The sequence below is a fragment of the Antedon bifida genome, chromosome 6 (genome assembly GCF_963402885.1).
Source record: "Antedon bifida chromosome 6, ecAntBifi1.1, whole genome shotgun sequence".
In the NCBI taxonomy this organism is placed as follows: Eukaryota; Metazoa; Echinodermata; class Crinoidea; order Comatulida; family Antedonidae; genus Antedon; species Antedon bifida.
Genome location: NC_136231.1, coordinates 17,120,696 through 17,138,257, shown reverse-complemented (window position 1 = coordinate 17,138,257; position 17,562 = coordinate 17,120,696). Strand labels below are relative to the sequence as shown.

The window sequence follows — 17,562 nt, the reverse complement described above, 5'->3', positions numbered from 1 at the left end:
CAATGATGCCTGATTGATTTAACTTGTACTTAGAATTACCGCATTCCTCTGATTTTTTTGCAAATTTTCAAGTGCTCCGGATTTAGCGTACATTAATGTAACACCTTCTCAGTCTCGTTGCTGTTAGACTGAGTATTCAAGCTTGCTTTTAAAGGCTTTCCGGTGGCATATATAGAATCTTTGCGGTTGTTAGTTGGTCATGATTCAAACAGAAAAGCATGCTTTTACCTCATCTGTAAATAATTCAGGTTTATTTTTTCCAGAGTAATTACTCTATTTTGTAGTCTCTTGCATTGTACTATTTAATTCCTATACACAAACAGACATCAAATTCAACAAAGAAAAGAGCAAATGTATACACAGACAGTAGCTTAGATTAGTTCGCTAAAGAAATATTCTTTATTGTAAATTTTTATTCTTAGAGAAAAAAAAATGTTCAAATGTCAAAGTGCATTTTGGTATATATTTGTATTTTGTATATTCGGGTTGTGCAGTTTGAAAGCAATTTTTATTTAAATGTTTAAATTACTGTGCTTGTTTGTTTACATATTGTATAAATAAATACAGTACAATATGAATTATGGCAATTGCAAGCCCATAAAAGTCCAATATAGTCAAAACTGTACTCAACAGCTTCACTTTAGTTATATTTTAAATCTTTTAAAGAACCATTGATTATTCTGTAATGTTCTTAGACTATTTCCCCCACTGAAACTGTGTTTATGTAAATGTGAGCATATGGAAGGATGACAAATGATAAATAGATAAGCATGTCCTCCTAGTCAAGCTTGCTACTTATCGGATAACCAGAAATAATTTCATATCACTCGTTACAGAGATCCATATCCCAGTATAAAAAAAAATATGCTGATGAAAAGATAGGTTTATCCTGGTAAGTAGAGATCAATCAAGAAGAAATGTATCCTATGTTTGAAAGTAAAAGTAATAGATATAGCTTCTAAAACAAAGGGAGATTACTATACTCTGAAAAGGAAAATATGAATTACTATACATATAGGCCTACTAAACAGACTGGATAATTTTATTTTGGTCATGGGATTTAGACTTTTTATTGGATGATGGTCGTAAAGCATTACTTAAAATTCATAGTTATAATATTGTACTGACCTATATGTGTGGAAAATTAATAATGCCACAGCAAATATATACTATAGGGCCTGTGGATGATGGATAAATTATGTTTATTTTAAGCAAACACAGTGCAAAATGTAAATATCTAAATTGCAATACAGTTTCTAAAATAAAAGTGCATCAATAAATTTTGAATCAACCTTTTAATGTTGTTTGTAGTTTGTGAGCAAACATTGATTTAAATTTTATTTTATTTACTTTTTTTTGCAGAAATTCAGCATAGGATAACATCAAAAATAAATTTAAGCCAAATGTATTGTACTATTCGGAAGCCCATACATTCAGTAGCAACATGTCCACAAATATACAACAAAAAAATAATCCCCAGAAGTGAAGAAACTCATTAGTGGGAGGTTGATATGCTTTGATATATTAATGTCAAATAAAGTGAGAATATAAAGGAGATTGATGAGAACTGCTGTGTTATTTCATTGTTTCTCTTGCAAGTTTCTATACAATTCTATCACCCAATAAACCAAATGCATAGCTTTGGTCAAGGTATTGGGGTATGTCAGACACATGTGCAACAGTATCAAAATCACCCTTAGACAAATGTCACTGACCTAACACTGGTTATACAGCCTTTGACCTTTTGCAGATAGTGTAACCACTATGGAATAATAATCTATATCAGCTGATGATTCATCTTTAATTAAGAGAAATAACACCTGTAAAATAAACCAGATCCAATAATTATATTGTGATTAATTATTCATTAAAATCATGTTTAATATTAAATTGTGAACATTTTAACAGTTCTAATACAATGAGTGTATATTTTAGCACTTCGACTAATTCGGAATTCAAATTTGTAATTGGTTTAACTGTAATATAACAAAATAAAATGGTAACAAAAAGGTATTTTATGTAAATTTCTGTTATCTGTTGGGTGTGCTTGCTAGTAAATACCAAGAATAAATTATTTTTGGTTTGCTCTTTGAATTCATGTAAAACATTTCTTAATTCATTAATGGATCAGCTGATTGTGAAATAGTTTTTAATTCATTAGGCCTACTTCAACTGCCTTTGGCTGTAGATATGATGATGACGTGTACTTGAATGTAAAATTGACTTTATCATACAAAGACCTATATTTGAGTCAATGTGCTATACAAACATATAAGATCTTATAATACTAACATTGATGTGATTGTTATTATCACTGTCTTTCAATGTATTATTAGCTTAAATAATTTAACATTTAAAGAAAATTAATGAATTATTTATCATAGCAGTCAGATTAATCATTATTAAGAGAATACAAAAAAAGTCTAGACATTTCTTAAATTTATAATAAAAATTATATTAAAATTTGTAATATTTATAGAAGTCATTTGGTTCATGGCTTTACTAAAATAGTTGAAATTTTCAATTGCAAATATATTATTGTTTTAAATTCAAAGTTAAACTCACAACTGAATCAGCTCATGGCACTTCTAGGCCTGAACACCAAGATGTAAATGGCCCATGCAGGAGTCTAAAGATGTCATTTTAGCAGGCAATTGTCCATAAATCAATGTCATCAGGGGGTAGTTGTTTTAAGTATTCACAAGCACATGCTTCTCAAATTATTGTAAGTCTTTTCAAACCTTGTCCTTTGGGATAGGACCTAAAGTTGTAGGTTAATGTTATCCTCTTAGTATTTTGCCGCAAGGTTTTTCTTCATTTAATACCTTTTTTTCTTCTTCCAAAAGTATTACACATTATTAGTAAAGACATGTTCTAGACATACCAAGTGTGCTTTTGGAATTATTGTAGTGATAAGTACAAGATCAAATTTATAAAATATGTTCTTCAAATAAAGGGTATTCACAGCATGCTGGAATATCTTCAGGAAAGAAGGTGTCTGAGGTTTTCTCCAGAGTCCTGGATGTATCTGGAAACTAAATGCTTATGTATGATTGATTATGATTGGGTTTGATTATTATCATTGAAGCACCATCATTTACTGGTTATTCAACATAACATTTAAGTAATGGATTGATGTTTTAATTTAAGTTTGTTGACCTATTGATTTTCCATTGTTATTTTAACAACTTGACTAGTCCAACCAGTTGAAAGGGGTCAAACATTTTAGACTAATTACATGCCTCTTGATAAATGGATATGTTGTAGGTTAATGACCACCAATGTTCTTATCCCATTAAGAATGGTATCTTCCAAAATCAACCATATTGTAAATATACAAAATGGTTTTATTACACTTATTATTTGTCATCAGATTAAAGAGATATGTAATCAATATTATATTAATATTTTACTATTTACTTCCTGATATATATTGTCCGTAGCTTGTTTCATTTCTTATTTTCATAAACAAAGACTGTCTTCCACTTATAATTCAAAGTATCCATTGTTTGAAAATTCTTATACATTCAGAAATTTCTGTGAATTCTTGTGTGGTTTGTGTTCTTTGTATACAAAAAAGAAATAAAACATTGAGATTTATGGCATCCTCTTCACAACTATCACTATCTTGCTGATGGAGTGCTTAATCACTAAACATATTTTTTTTTCTTGTAAGATTTTATGTGTTGCAATTCTTTTGTTATTCTCCACTTGATGGAAATAAAACAAACTCAATATTAAAATAGTAACTTAATCGCAATTGAATTACACAACGAACAGACAAACACCATTAGAATGCTATGCCTACATTATTTCGTCTCAGCCCACGGGACATTGAGGATTATTTTTTACAAAAATGAAATATGACCAACCGAACAATAAGGTGCGTCGGAGCTGATGCTCGCATCCGGATGCTATGTAAGGCTCATTTTTATTTTCTCGTAACAGATGGTGTTAACAATGACAGACGTTTTATTTGGATATCGTTTTACAATTTTTATCTATCCGACGATCTTCCCTGCAATAAAACACAGCATTGTAGTTTACAGTATTGTTTTTTCTTTACAATGTCAGACTTTGATCTCAGTCTTTATGTCGGGCATTGTAGAGTTTCTCTGACAAGATAAAGTGCCATGGGATGTATAGTGAAACTTTATATGATTGTGTATCAAAGTCGTTATATTATTTCAAATTATAATGTGTATTGCTATTCTTTCAAACAATAACATTATGTAAAGTACATTTTGGTAAAGAGGTATTGATGCTACTGTTACAAGTAATAATATAGTGGCGTACGATTACAACATGATTATTAATAAGATGCCTACACACAGAGAATAAAGCATAGCTTTTTAATTCTTGAATGTTATTATATCACAGGTGGTATACTGATCTGAAGGAAAAACGAAAATAAAAATTATTTTTAGAATATAGAAATACCAATTGTTTGATGTAGTAATTAAATTGTTTCCTTCTGGTTCTAATAAATGTTAAACCATAATGTTTAATACATTAATGTTGATATGTTAAATTCAGTAGAACCCTTTTAATGGGACATCTTTAGGACCCAACAAAGTGTCCCCTTAATAGAAGTATTCCCTGAATAGTATTCCCTCATTTGTTTAACAAAAAAAGAAGAAGAAAGAAATTGTCCCCTTGATGGGATGTCCAAAAAGGAAAGAAACCGATCATAAATTACTATTACAGAATTGTTGTACGATATATACAATTTGAGACTTCCATGAATATATAATTTTAATATTTTGGTGTTTAAAATAAGTATGTCCATTTTTAGCACAAAAAAATGTAAATTTGGTATACTTATAAATATGGCTTATTTTCAAAAATCACTTTTAATATTACATTAATAATAATATATTATATATTTTTCTTTAATGTGATTGCACTATCTGTGAATGCTCTAACAATAACAAAACAGTGGTAAGACAAGTACAAGCAAAATATATAAAAGAAGATAAAATGAACAATAAACAATTGCATATAGTTAAAATAAAATGTTAAGAGAACAATATGCAATTAATGATGAAAAAATCAAAATGTAATTCCTGGATGTGATAATTATATAGTAAAGTTTTGTGAGCATATTGAATTTTAACTATGTATGTTCAGGGTAGGGGAATACTCCCTAAAGCTCAATCCACAATATGGCAAAATGAAATATAAGTTAATATTGACAAAAAGGGCAAACATTGAACTTTTATTTTTGAAAGGTAATTGAACTGTGGATCATAAATCAGATGATTGTTTCACAGTATTTGCCTTTGTGGTGCTGAGTTTTTCATCATCTGTGAAATGTGTCTACAATTTGTTGATCAGAAAAAACAATCTTTGTCAGGATTGGCTTGCCGTACTAACCTTGACTTGCTGGATTTTGAACTTCAATTTTATTTCAATTTTGTAGTTTTATCTAAAGAGTGAACTCATAAATATTGATAATAAGACAAGGTTAAAAGTTAAGCAATGTAGTACTGCGTTTCATCAGTGTAGGTAAAACTACAATTAAATACATGTGTGTTTACACAGTACTTACAGGGGTATACTTAAATCAAGTCATAGAAGAATTAGTAATAATAATATGTTGATGTTATCAGGGAAGAGTTAATTTAACTCTTCCCTGATCTTATATAGTTCTTAATGAACAAAGCCTCTAAGCGCTTCACATTATTACCCCAGTCATTTTTTGATCAAATAAGTCTGGAAATGTACTTCCATAATGTTGCAGCCAGTAATCTGTTTTGATTAGGTACACATATGTACCCCTGGGTGGAGAGAGGCAAAGTAAGTAAAGAGTGCAAGCAATGTGACGAGCGTTGGATTCAAATTCACAATCTCACAATCAATAGTCTAATGTCCAACCCACTGCCACATGCCCTTACAATAGTAAGGACTGTTTATCACATTTTGATCTCATTTAATAATATTCATCATTCATTTTTTAATAATTTTTGCAAACAAAACTACAAACACACAACAAATTGCTTGATTGCGCAAGGATTGGCAAAATATTAGACCAACAGCTTCTATCTTCAATTAAGTGTGCTACTCCAACAATTATTAATGCATTTGTCATCTTGTGAGCTATTAACACCACCTTGAAACCTGACTAAGTCCCTTCAATGGAAACTTATCCATAGATTCGAACCAAAGTCGCTGAATGTTCTCAAGGGTGTAGTAATGTTATCCTGTAAAAGCCACTGTAGCCTCTTCCAAGAACCATGCTTCAGTGATCATGGGATATCGTTTCATCAGAGGATGCCATTTCATCAAACTTGGAATAATTCCCAACGGAGAAAGAACTTTAAAAGTGTTACTCATACTGAGTCATAGCGCATTGACCATATGAGGAAAAAATATAATGATGCAATTCACTTTAATCATTTAAAAACATCTCTTTATCTTCTTGAAATTCTTTATTACTTTTTATCATTTTATTGTGTTTGTGCTACAAATTGGTACTTTGAACAGATTTATTGCTTTCAGAATTGCTTTATGAAATTTACTGTGATGTCAAATGTCCTATTTCTGCTACAGAAATGCCAAATAACCATTTTGTCTGTTAAAAAACCACTTAAATCAACGACTGTTTGTGGATTATAAGATGACATCATTATTAGGACTAAGGTCAATAACAGTGAAAGAAATGATGAAAAAAGAATTATTACATATCTAGGATTTTTATGCTGGGTTTCTTTTACTCTCTATCGCATATAAATATTGCCCTCTATGGACTATACTAAAGACCTAATACTAAGAAGAATCGCCTTTTATCTGCAACAGTGTGCGTGATTATATAATGTGCGCATGGAGCCATAAATTAATTAGATCAATAGAAAATTTAGTTAAATATTGGGTTGGCCTTTTTACGTAAGTAGTATGATAAGTATTGTGTAAGAGCTTCCACTCAAACTGTGTACTTTGATACCTTTATGAGAAAACAACAACTTGAACAATTTTATGCATACAAATAATCTGTATTACAACTGTATCCTTTGGTGACTCCCTAGACAAATTGTAAGCACTGTTGTTTATCACTTTTATCATTCTGTTAATTGGAATCTTAACATTTAACAAACAACATTATACATGAAAGACCTTTTACTTACTTACCATCATAGTATCACTAATTGGATAAACTATTTTTAGAAATTAAGTCCTTTTGTTTGGAAATAAAGATGCACAAAATCTGCATAATTGGACAAACCATTTTTGAGAATGATTTTTAGTAACGGAAACGGAAAGAAGAGACTGGAAACTGATTAGAACGAGATGACAAATTTGCTTGACAAGTGGTGAGCTGCTTATTTTGATGTATTAGATGGACAAAGTAACTTTGAGCTGAGAGAATATTAACTACATTTATACAAGCCAGTAAATAATCTATTACTCGCCACAAATCTATCCATCATTTATAAACTATCTATTTAAGTACGCTTTATATATAATCCGCAAAATATATTAAATAAATTCTTAATAATAAGTATAATATACTATGGTTGATTTGTTTCAAAATTGCTCGTTCTGTTTCAAAATCTACTGATAGTTACTTGATATCGTAATATAAATTTTTGGGTTAATTATGTGTTTTCTGGCAAATTAATATATCCAAAATATATTTTTATTAGTTTTGTTTTTTTTTTTAATCCTTATTCATAGTTTCGATATTAATATTGTTGATTAATCTTACCTGCAAAATTCAATAAGTCGGTGAACATCAAAGCTAATTTTCTGTTTTCATTACCTTTTGAAATGTGCAGTAAAATTCAAAACATGAAAATAGCTACAGGGCATATACCCGTGTATACTGTAATCAATATAATGTTGCCTTAAGCGTTGATGGTGTTTTTATATGGGATTGTTTAAAGTAGGTTTAAGTCCCTAAAATATTGATTAATATTGTATAAATTGAAAAGTATAAAGTATATTCAGTATTATTATGATTGTAAGGGCGTGTGACGCAGTATGTTGGACGTTCGACTACTGATCGTGAGATCGAGGTTCGAATCCAACTCTCGCCGCATTGCTTGTATCCTTAGGCCAGATACTTTACTTTCGTTTGCCTCTCTCCACACAGGTGTATAAATGGGAACCCGGTTAGATCAAGACACAACTTTGCGCTGATTACTTGCTGCATTATGGGAGTATGTTTCCATATGTAATAATGTTCAGCGCTTAGAGGTTTCACAACATTAGACCCTATATAAATCCAGGATATTATTATTAATATTAGGACTACAGTATATCATAGATATGATATTTGTCATGGGTACAGTTTACCATGGATACTGTTATGGTTGTGGGAGATTGACAAGTTCTCTCCTACTGATTTTGATTTCACCAGCCATTGTTATGATACCAAGTTTCTTTAGAACTGTTATTGTGATCATAAGTTTAATAGGAAATGCATAGTATTCTTTCATGCTATAAATAGGGCAGCTATATAAATGTATCCATTCATAATGCCTATAGTTCATATTGAATCTGATTATAATAAACAATTACCTTGATATCTATTTTGATAATTTTATAAAGTGATGATCAATATAAAGGTTATTACTCAACTTGTATTAGTTTAGGGATTTGTTTAAATCTCTTTAATCCAATTTACAACCAATTCACAAAGCCTTACATAATCCTAATGCCACTGGACATAATATAGTTTAACATTTATGAACACCAATTTTAATCTTTTTATTCAGCCTTACCTATATTGCAAAATTACATCAAATTCATAATCATATTAGGAAATTTTAAAAAAAATTACTCAATTACTTACAAGATATTCTGATTAAAGCCCTACTTTTTAATTCAATACAAATTGTTTTCAATCTTCTAAATTTATATATATATTAATTATTATGCTTCACAGGTGCTTTAGGCACTGTGTTGTTATGACGATATTCATATTGTAATTTTAAATATTTCTTCCGGACTACATGATAGCTACACCATAATTCAGGTATGATACAAAATTAATTTGACCCAATTACAGCATAGTCACAAACATATTTTTTATCATAAATAATCAATTTGTATTAAAAATTATGGTATTAAAATGTAAGTATAATGAAAATTTATTAAATCATAACTTTTAATAAATAATAATTAAAAGGTATATAATTTATGATCTACAGTATTCATAAATAATAGCTGCCATATTTGTCTTCGTTAAAAGTAAAAGGTTGAACAAAATTAATGTTCTCTATATTGGTTTTAGAATGCAGCCTAACATGACATCATGACTCTGATACCTAGGCCCTTCGGCAAATATAGGCTTGGATGCCTAGGCCCATCGGCAAAGGCTTTCAGCGATACTAGATGTCTCCTTAATCATCCAATTTGATAGTGTTGATTTCAGCTGTTTTACGATGTGCGTGTGTGTGTGTGTGTGTGTGTGTGTGTATAGCAAACATTTATTTTTCCAGTAATTTATTGTAAATTTACGTTCAATAAGGTTTAGAATAATAATTACACTACATAAAAGTTCTATGTAGAATTAAGTAAATTAAATGGTACTCTACGAGATTAATATTGAAGTTTACAAAAATTACAATATACTGTAAGCTTTCGACATTTGCCCAAAATTACACATAAATATGTTAAATATAAATACTATAAAATACAATTAGACTTAACTTAATTGTTTAGAATAACCATGGAGAAATAGGTTCCTAACTTATTTCTCCATGGACAAATTTTATTTACCTAATCATGTTATATGTTTACTTGAAAATTAACAGTAGGCATAACCTGTCCTTGACTTTATATACCAAACATAACAAAATGTATAGAAGATGTCTTTAATTTTTATCAACCTTTTTAAGGTTGTATCCTTGAACTTAAAATACTGAAGCCTTGTGTTGGGATATCACTCCATTAAACTTAACCATTACTATTACAACAATGTTTTAAGCAAATCATAAACATAATTCCTTTTTCAAAGTAATGAAAGCTTGACCAAGTCAAATGCTGAAAGATGCAGAGTCATCAAGTTGCCCATGAAAACATACAGTTTTCAAATGGTGATTGGTGAGAATACCAACTGTTGAAATGGTCAAAAACAGGGAGGACAGGCTGTTATTTACAGATTTTTTGTTTTTTCTGGTACTCAAATTGATAGTGCACCATGTTTCACCTTCCATTTGATACATGTGTGAGAGCTGATAATTGTATTTTTATATTAATGTCATTTAATTTATGTTAAAAAATATTCAATTTTTCTATTTTTCAGTTACACCAACCGTAGTAGCCACGCCCCCGAAACCAGTTTTTACGCAGCAACCCCAAGATGTTTTTATAGTAAAGAACAAGCCAGGAAGAATTGAATGTAAAGCTACTCCTACACACGAAATATTAATAAAATGTAATGGGGAATATGTGTCACGTAATGATATACACATTATGACAACATTTGATGAGTCGTCTGAACAAATTCAACATGTAGGCCTTGGTAAGGATAACAAGATTATTTACTTCTTTATGATTGTTAGTTTGCTTATAGTAATTATGGTGATGGATTTGTTTAAATGTCCTAAATTGTGAATATTTGTGTTCATTTTCCTCATCAGCATTTGGATCATTATCGCCATTATCATTATCACCATCAAATTGAACATCATCATTTCTCACTATCATTTATTACCATCATTATCAACTATTAACATATTTACTTGAATAATCAGAATCATCATTATCATCACCATTATCATCATTATCGTTGTTGTCATCATTACATCATCTTCACTATCATCTTGAATATTATCATTTTCACATTTTCATTTCATCAATTAATATAAACACAGTCATATATCATGATATGTAAATAATCTCTGTTTTTTGCTCAAAATTGAACATACATCAAAGCTTCATTTTGCATACATAGTCCTTAAGCCTTTCATCTTGATTTAATCACATACACAACCTGCAATTAGTAAATTACTTTCTGTTGTAAATGTGACGTAAAGTTCAAACTCTTGCATTCTGGCATGTGTCAAAGTAAAATTGCATTTTAAAAAGAAGAGAAGAATAGAAAACTTGTGTTACCTTTTGTTTGGCTGATTCATTTTCTCTGAGATTGTTTAAGTGAAGATTAATGAATAAACAATTCTGATTAGATTGTATAAATCTGATCTATAAAATTGATTCTTTTTTTTCTCAGATGTTCTATTTCTACTATATTTTCTAAACGTGTATATGTACTGGTTGATTTAATGGAAAAGTATATTTGTATCATGACTTTTATTTATGGGTTTTAAACAATATTATAATTGTATTGATTACTACATGTGTTCAGTTAAAAATTGACAAATACCAACAAATCTACATAAATAATAAAAACTTATTGAGTTAAAAGTCAATAACTTTCATTAGTTTAGTAGCTATTTCATGCAGACTTCCCTTGCTCTATTATCAAGTCAAATCATGATTTCAAAGCTTTTAAACATGATACCCAGTAGTGTTACCTACTACAAAGTAGTCATAAATTCTACGGATTTTTTTATATAATATTATTTTGGATTCTTATCGGACATGCTTTAGAAAATGCTTACGGAAGTTTTAAAATCTAAATCGTTTTATTACTAAGGCTTCTGTTATAAATACAAATAAGAGTAATCTAATCCTACTAGCTAATGTGGATGTGACCACTTTAAGGTGTTTAAGTGAACCCAATCTTTATTCAAAATCTTTAACCTATATTAAAATTCAAAATTTTTAGAGTAGTTTATACAAAAATATCTTATTAATCCATGATTCACTTCTCCCTAAAGCTCTGTCTACAAAAAAATGTAATAATGTGCCCATATGGACATGATTATGTCATATCACTACCATATTTGGGCATATCACCACCATATTTGGGCACATCACACTTGTTTTTGTCCAACTAGTTTGATAGTGTAGACATAGCTTTATAATACATTCTTGGCGTTAATATTTATTTGGTAAAGTTTATATAGGATAATATTACTTTAAGTTACTGATCAATCAGGAAAAATATGTTGACCTTTGAAAATTGGAAACTTCCGTCTTTATCAACACTCGCTATGTTAGTTATTTACTAAATGTGGTCGCTGTTAAATATTAAATACTGGTAGTATTCATTTCTTAAAATGTCAGTGTTTGACAATTATTTTAACATGAGATGTATGCACTTTATAGAATCTTAATTGAGGAAGACTAGCATCTTCCACACATCTTATAGTATAAACTTATTTTGCACCAGTGTTCATCAGAAAGATATGCTCATGGTGCATTGACATTGCAATGCAAATGAAATTACGAATCGATACATTTGATCATATCACGCCCTCTATAATTTTAGATAAGTTGTGATTAAATATTCTTAACACATATTTTACACATGCTCTTCTTGATCGGCCAGAAGAACATTTGAGACCATTAATCTTAACACATGTAGCTGTGCAGATATTTCCTGCTCTTAGCAGCCTATAAATGTCAGAAAATTCAGCTAATTGTTTGAAATTCATTCCTAAGCATCTTGCAAGATTCTCTTTAATGTTCCAATTTTATCCAATGTGTTAAAAGAAGAATGTCAGTTTGTTTGTGTGTTATATTATTTTATCAAAATCAGTAAAGATTAATATTGAAACTTTTATAGCTTGACCTTTTCATAGCACCTCTAATGCTCAATTTTGTCGGAAGTGTTAACATACAAATTACCGATTCTCTCTTATAAAGAGATAAGTAATAGCTTATTTTGGAGTTGTCTGGTGCCAATTTGATTCCTTGGCCTCTCTCTCAAATTCTCTAGAAGCAATTCCATCCAAAGTGTTAACAGAAAACATAGTTTTGTCACAAAGTATTTTCTTAAAATTTTTGGCAATTTGTAAGCATTTGATGAGTTAAAGTTGGCCATTAAAGAGTTAAACTTTATTGTTTCTTTCAGATATAGAAAAAGCTGTTGTGGAAGCACAGTTTCAAGATTATTGGTGCCAATGTGTAGCACTAGGTACTGGAAATGTTGAAGTTGAAAGCAGAAAAGCATTTATACAAGTTGCTTGTAAGTACTGTCATAATGAATACATATTTTCATAACACTCGGCTGAGATTTTAGATAATATATTTAGATACAGTACAGAGAATCAACTGCATATTGACATGTATGCAGAAATTACCAAACCAGGCTTACATATCCTATAAAAACGCTTGTGGATTTCAGTATCTATAAACATACCATATATTTCTAATGTACACTTTAAACATCAATTAAAGCTGAATCTTGTTTCATTATGCCTATGATTTTTTTTATCACTTCGATTAAATATTTTCAATATTTAAGTTGATTTATTTTCTTTATTACACTATTTTTTGGTTGATACAGAATGTCTCGACAGAGACCTAAAACCAAAACACATCGATTAACAATTACACTAGATTTTTGCTGATAAATAATGTCTATCTATAAAGGATATAAAGTATCATATTTTTAATGAAAAGGATACACTATGATATAAATAAACGAATGCTTGTTGAGTTAGCAGTTTAAACATTGCTCAAAGAAATTTTCTAGATTTTATGTTTGATTATCGTTCATTTAACGAACAACATGTCAACTACGCTGAGTCGCTCTATAGGATTTTACAAAACTTGAGACCTTAATGGTGACATTTACCCACTTCATGTCTGTTTTATTATGTCACATATACTGAATGATCAATACTGTATGTATATCATATCCTAGTGTTATCAGGTGTCTTTACTGAATTCTAAACTAAACCTATCAAATAAGAAAAACTGTAAATATAAAATCTTTGACTTAATGTTGCTAAATTGTTAGATACTTGCTATATAATTTAGCAAAACATATTACATCAATTGATTTTTTAAAAATCACCATTTGTATTTAAACATTTTTTAAATCAAAAATAATTTTGAATTTCTTAATTGAATGATTCCACCGAACTTTCGAGTTAAAATAACGAGAAATGTAGTACTATGCATAGCATAAAGATATTTTTATTTTAAAATATTTCTGAATTAAAACTGTGTATAGGAACATTACATTTCTTCCATCCTTTCCCCTCTCAAAATTAGGATGGTGGTAACGATCCGATATATTCTATAACAGCTCATGCTTCATCAAATTAAATCTTGGCAAAATACACGATGCCATAGTCTCTAGATCATTAGCTAGTCACTAGCCTATTATTTATGTTCTTGGGGTACAAACCCATATTTACAAATGTTCTCATACAATCTAAGTATTCCAATCATAGAAAAATAATCTAGTAAACATCTTGACAGATTCAATATGGTTTTCAATATCTTCTAATTTAGGCATGGTCATTTATTCATATCATGACAAACCATCCAAATTAAAAATCTTGTAGTTGTTATTTATTGCATTCTTCAACGTATTACATGATTCATTGATGTTTGATTTTGAACTTGGACCTTAATGAAATTAAGCAAATGGAACTGTAAGCTTACGAGTTATTACACAATTTTGATAATTTACCTTTTTTCAAGTTTAGTCATTAATCTCTTACATTCCAATATTTTTTCTTTTCTGTCAAAACTTCTTTCATTATTTATTTTTTTATAGTATTGTTGTTATTTATGTTAATTTTATATTAATATAGTCCATCAGCTAATCTCTTTTGATCCCTGTTCGACCATAAAGTGTAATGTCAAGGAAGGGAATTGCTGAAAGTGTTTTGACCATCTCAAAGGAACACATCACCATTCTAAATGTTTCTACATAATTATTGGTCCATAGTTTAGGAATAGAGTATAGTTTGGCACATGTGTGTTCTTACTGGAAGAGTTTTGTTTGAAAAAAAGTACATTTTTAAGTTTTAACAATCTTTTAATTTAATTGTTGTTATGTATTATAAAATAATCATTTATCTATAATATTTTAGATTTACGTCGGCCATTCGTGGCTGAGCCCGACGATAAAATTTTGCGAGTGGAGGATCATGGACAGCTTTTTTGTACGCCACCAGATGGTGTCCCAACGCCAGAGGTTTATTGGGAAAAGGATGGAGAAGTTATTGTTAGTGGTGTCCACTACATACTCCGATCAGATGGCCTTATCATCAATCATGCTGCACCAGAAAACACTGGTAACTACACATGCGTGGCCAAAAATGTGGCGGCTAAGAGGACCAGTGAAACTGCAAGTGTTACTGTTTATGGTAAATATTTCTGTTTCTAAATCTTTCTAAATTTTCCAAAATGAACAATCTAATGAAATAGATTGGCTTTCATTGACTATTTTTTAACAAAGTGACTCATTTTTTCATTTTTCTAGTGTTTCATTGTAATTCTGGAGTTATAATGTCTGAATATTATTTCCTTTTGTGTTTTTCAAATAATACTTGTCTCCATCGAAAGAGAAATTTGTCTCCTGTCTTCTTTCCTACAGTATTCAGGAAAACAATAAAAACAAAATAACAATACTTGATCGTCATGTGTGTTCTTTTAGATGTCTGCATTATAGAATATTTGATTGGATCATATAATAAATAGTTTCTTTTTAATGATATTTTTTGTAATTGAAGATCGAAGTGCTTGGAAAAGTCTTGTAATCGCCTACTCCGCAGCCGAAGGATAGGTAGATAGTATAGATAGTGTTATGAACAATTTCAGAACAGAAATATTTATAAAATGTAGGAAAATCTGGTTTGGATCATTCTAAGAAGGAATGTCCTTATTTATATTTTCTTTTAGGAAGAACATAAATAAACTAATTTAACAGACACCTTTAATAATTCTCATCGTAAATATCTAAACCTAAAACAAAAGCTTTTTTTGTGGTTTCTGGATTTATTACTTGTTGTTTGTCCTTTTCAATTTCAACTTTCTTAGCAACATCAGAAACATGTTTAATTTAACCAACATTAAAAGAAGGTCGGGTATTGTACAGGTTGCTAGACATGAAACACATTGTCATTTCTTATAAGCCTCTAAACTTTAAATAACACCCACATTACCAAAATGTAATTTAAAAATCTGGTTAAATGCATTCCTTATCGTCTAAATTGCCATCCTTGTCTATTACAAGTTTTGAAACTCCCTTAAGACAGTTATTCAATAGCAAAATATGATCTGCAAAAATATAAAATATCTTCTCTATATTTTATGAGAAATATGTAAGTTATGGCTGTGGTTAATTGTGAACACTTTTAGGTTACATTTTACTCTATTTTGATCTATTGGACATTTTTTTCTTGTACCATTAAGATAATTTATATAATCTGGCTTCTAAACAAGATATGTGTGTAAATTATGGCTAGAGTGTGAACCTAAAACCTTACATTTGTATAGTTTATCCTGTCAATATATATTTTACCAAAAAGGTTAAATAAATTAAAGTATTATAATAGGATATCTAAAGTTTAAAGCAGATACTTATTTTATTTTTAACATGTTTTCAGTTTATGCCATGATTACTAGTGATCTGGATTTTATAAGCATTAAATTAGCTAAATTTAAAGTTTAATTTTAATTGTCTTTTTTTTATCTGTGGTGTATATACGTTTCTGACTAAGGAAGGAAAGCGTTTTCACATTTTGGTTTGCTTTGCACCATTTACAAATCAAACTGTTTCACATGCAAATCTACTGTAGAATGTCACTTGTGATTGGGCAAATTACATTTGTTACCCATAAGTCTTTGCATTCTTGTGTGAACTAAGCTTTAAGATGTGGTGTTTTCTGTAGATTGCCAAGATTTTGTTAAAAGATAGTGCAAAGCTTGATACTGTATAGTTGATAGTTATGCCAAACTAGTAGTACCAAGTCATATATAAATTACAGTAATGATTGGATTAAAATATGGTATTCGATTGATTGAAAATATTGTCTGGAATGCTTTTCTTACTCTTATTATTATACTAAATCCAAACCCTGATATAGGATGTATAAATAAACTATAAGGTTAATGTCTGATTGATCTATGGCATTCATCTTTTTTCCTGTCTATCTGATGAAGTCCGTTGGTTTAATGGTGGATCATAATTAGACACACCTGAAGGTTCAACCTATTCAAGCAAGACGTTTATTATAAACCCCAAATTGTAATTTCAGGATAATTTGAATTCTGATGAGGTTTTTCAACTCCTGTCTATTTATTTTCAGGAATATTTTATATCATAATCAAACTTAATGGTTAGTCTATCCAAGGAAGCAGATTAGGTAGCTTGCTTAATCCCTTAAATTAAATATTTGAGATTTAATGGTAAATTTATTTATTAAAATAGTAACAAGTTTCAGGCATGTTCAGGCAGAACTCAAGATTCCCAATGTCCCAATTATCTCATCCTTCAAAAGGGACTTGCTGTTGGTACATATATTTTTCAATTCATAAAAAATAGTATAGAGCCTACAATTAGGATTGAGAGAATTGTTGTACAGGTAACATTGAGTCTTAATATATTATTTTGATTTATAAGGTATTTTGAATTAATTGAGGTACATATCCAACTTAAAATTCCACATAGACCAAAATATGATAAATAAACATGGATTATTCATAGGTATTTTCACTAGAGATTTAAATGCAAGTCATAACATTTTG

The 17,562-nt window shown here is 29.6% G+C and overlaps 1 protein-coding gene across 4 annotated transcripts in view; it reads left to right on the top strand.

The window, feature by feature from the left end:
• LOC144845369 (netrin receptor UNC5C-like) overlaps positions 1 to 17,562 on the top strand; it is a 104,457-nt gene that overhangs the window by 54,764 nt on the left and 32,131 nt on the right. For all 4 annotated transcript variants that reach the window (XM_078702649.1, XM_078702650.1, XM_078702648.1 and 1 more), the window contains 3 exons: positions 10,250 to 10,468; positions 12,926 to 13,039; positions 14,904 to 15,179. In XM_078702649.1, coding sequence (XP_078558775.1) covers positions 10,250 to 10,468; positions 12,926 to 13,039; positions 14,904 to 15,179 — 609 coding nt within the window. The remainder of the gene's footprint in view (positions 1 to 10,249; positions 10,469 to 12,925; positions 13,040 to 14,903; positions 15,180 to 17,562) is intronic.